The sequence below is a fragment of the Triticum aestivum genome, chromosome 5B (genome assembly GCF_018294505.1).
Source record: "Triticum aestivum cultivar Chinese Spring chromosome 5B, IWGSC CS RefSeq v2.1, whole genome shotgun sequence".
Classification (NCBI taxonomy): domain Eukaryota; kingdom Viridiplantae; phylum Streptophyta; class Magnoliopsida; order Poales; family Poaceae; genus Triticum; species Triticum aestivum.
The window spans coordinates 670,803,584-670,806,052 of record NC_057807.1 but is presented as its reverse complement, the minus strand read 5'-3'; the positions used below and the strand labels follow the sequence as shown (position 1 = coordinate 670,806,052).

Below are 2,469 nucleotides of genomic sequence, written 5' to 3'. Positions count from 1 at the left end.
GGATAACGATGCGTGCATATTCTATCTAATCTAGTCACTCTGCTCCAGCACTGAAGCAGATTTGTTCCGAGCTGGTGGACCCTGCAAACGTTTCTAATATCTATCTATCGGGAAGCTTCCAGTATGTAGACTCTGTCTTCGATGCCACCGATCTTGTGAGTACGTTTCTATTTATTCTTCCTGGTAGGAACATGGTAGTATCAGAATCAGATGCTACGGAGGTACCGATAACGACGCTCTGACCAATGGCTACTTGCAGGTTAGATAAGCACACAGACTACAAAGCCTCGGCCCCAGGTTTTGTTAGGACGGAAACCACTCCACTAGCCCCAGTGCCACTCCGGATATGATCCACAATCCCGTGTGCTAATCCGGCCGGTGTCTGTTGTAGCAGTACTAGTACCTTCCAGTACTGTCCAAACAAAGTCAAGCACTCAACTCAAGCCCCGCTGCAGACATATATAAATAGGACCAGATCCATCGATGATGCTTATCAGTTATCAACTACTCTTCGGTACCATTCGCAGCTACACATTCTTGTCTATTCGATCCTACCACATCCTTCTCAAGAAGAAGTTGATCATCCTAATCCTAGCTAGAGCCTGGATGGGGTCTCTGATGGCCGGCTGGGATTCGCCGGTTCTTGGCCATGACACCAAAGGTACGCGGCCACACGCACGCTCCACTTACTGCTTGCACCCATGTTTATGTTTTTCGGTTGCTTGCTTTGATCGTCAAAAATAAATAAATAAAAATAATTATGTGTGTGTAAGCAGCTCGTGTGATGAGGAACCGGTCCCTGACGAAGGAGGAGGTGGAGGCCTTCTGGCGGCAGCGCAGGAAGCCGGCGCCGGAGGACGTCACCTCGCCGCTCAGCTCCCCTGGTCGACCTATGGAGAAGAGCCCGCTGGGAAGCTCGCAGACGCAGAGGAGCAGGTCACCGGCGTCGTCTCCGGTGGCTGGCGGCCACGAGGAGATCGACGCCGCCGACGCCGGCAAGAGCCGGGACTGGTACGTGACGATTGCGACCAACCGCCGATGATGACACTGTACTTTGATTTGACGTGGTTAGTTCGTCTGATCTTGATCTTGATATGTTAAGGGCTTCTTTGATTCAAAGGAATTTCATGGGACTTTTGGAGGGTTAGAATCCTTAGGATTTTTCCTACATTTGTCGTTTGATTCACAGGATTGAATCCTATAGGATTTTTTTCTATGGAATCAAGTGTACTACATTTCATTGAAAATCTAGCATCCACTCTAACCTTTTTTTTCAATTCCTTTATTTTTCCTGTAGCGTCAAACACTCTATCCTAATCCTATAGAATTCAAATGAACATGCCACTCAAATCCTGTATTTTCTCTATTCCCACGTTTCGAAAATCCTGCAAATCAAAGAGGGCCTAAATCTTTGTTTTGGGTCGGTGGGCAGGTGGACGAGGAGCAACTGGGCCTTCCTCAACGAACCGCCGCAGGAGGAGAGGCCGGGCACGGCGCACACCTACACGCCGCAGTTCCACGTCGCCGCCGGCAACGTCTGACCGGACATGTCCGTAGAGTGTACGCAATACTAGTACCACGTCACGCTGCTGGAATGCCTAGGCTAGGCCTACTGCCTGCACCTAGGATAGGTCATTCCCCCCTGTAAAATATCCATTGGTACAATATATGTATTGCAAATGTATATGCAAGTTGCATGTGTATTATCTATTATGTAAGTAAAGTACGGAGTGAATTTCAAAAGGATATAAAATTACAGGTTAACTTGGACTTTAGGCCAACTCCACTGCGCGCGACCCTATCTTGTCCGGGTGCGTCCATTTGGAGTAAAACGGACTAATAGCGCGGCCCAACGCGCGGCCTCAAACGGACAAATGTCCGGAATTCGTCCGTTTTCGATCCATCTCGGTCCCAAAGTTGCGCTCGGTTTGGGGTGAAACAGACGCGCCGCACGCCCTTTCCCCCCGTGGCCCGCCTGTCGGGGACACTAGCAGTCCCTCCCTCGCAACCCTTCAACCCTCTCTCTCCCGCCCCGCCCTGCCCCGCCGCCGGTGCCGCCGCTATTCTCCGGCCGCCTCCGCACCGCGCAGCCCCCGGCCGTCCATACCAAACCACGTGTAGACATGGCCGCCATCATGCCCGCGCTTTCGCCGTAGTTTTGGCCGTCGATCGGAGGAGGTTTGGCCGTCGCCGTCTTTGCCGGTGGCAGAGGAGACACGACCGCCGACGACGTACCACGGCGGCCGCGGCAACTTCCGACGGCTCCAGAGCGGCCAGTAGCCGACCGGCAACCACCCCTGCTGCGTCCAAGTGATCATGGCGGCCTTTTCGCCACCACGACCGCAAGGTGTTCGACATTTTGCCCACAAAGGTATGGACGGTGGAGACGAGTTCTTCTTCCACCACTTTCTTTGTTCATCGGACAATTCGTCGTCAGATGATGAAGATCTTGCGGTGGCTGCACTGGTC

General features: G+C 52.4%; 1 protein-coding gene across 2 annotated transcripts; it reads left to right on the top strand.

Moving 5' to 3' along the window:
• The first annotated feature begins 222 nt into the window (after nt 1-222).
• On the top strand, nt 223-1,770 carry LOC123117545 (uncharacterized). 2 transcript variants are annotated; one of them, XM_044538277.1, is made up of 3 exons: nt 223-661; nt 777-1,067; nt 1,433-1,770. In XM_044538277.1, exons 1-2 carry the CDS (start codon nt 484-486, stop codon nt 1,040-1,042), a joined length of 444 nt encoding a protein of 147 aa, XP_044394212.1. In that variant the 5' UTR covers nt 223-483; the 3' UTR covers nt 1,043-1,067; nt 1,433-1,770. The 2 variants fall into 2 exon arrangements, with proteins under 2 accessions (XP_044394212.1, XP_044394211.1); XM_044538276.1 differs by having other exon boundaries at nt 240-661; nt 777-1,011.
• Nucleotides 1,771-2,469: the final 699 nt, after the last annotated feature.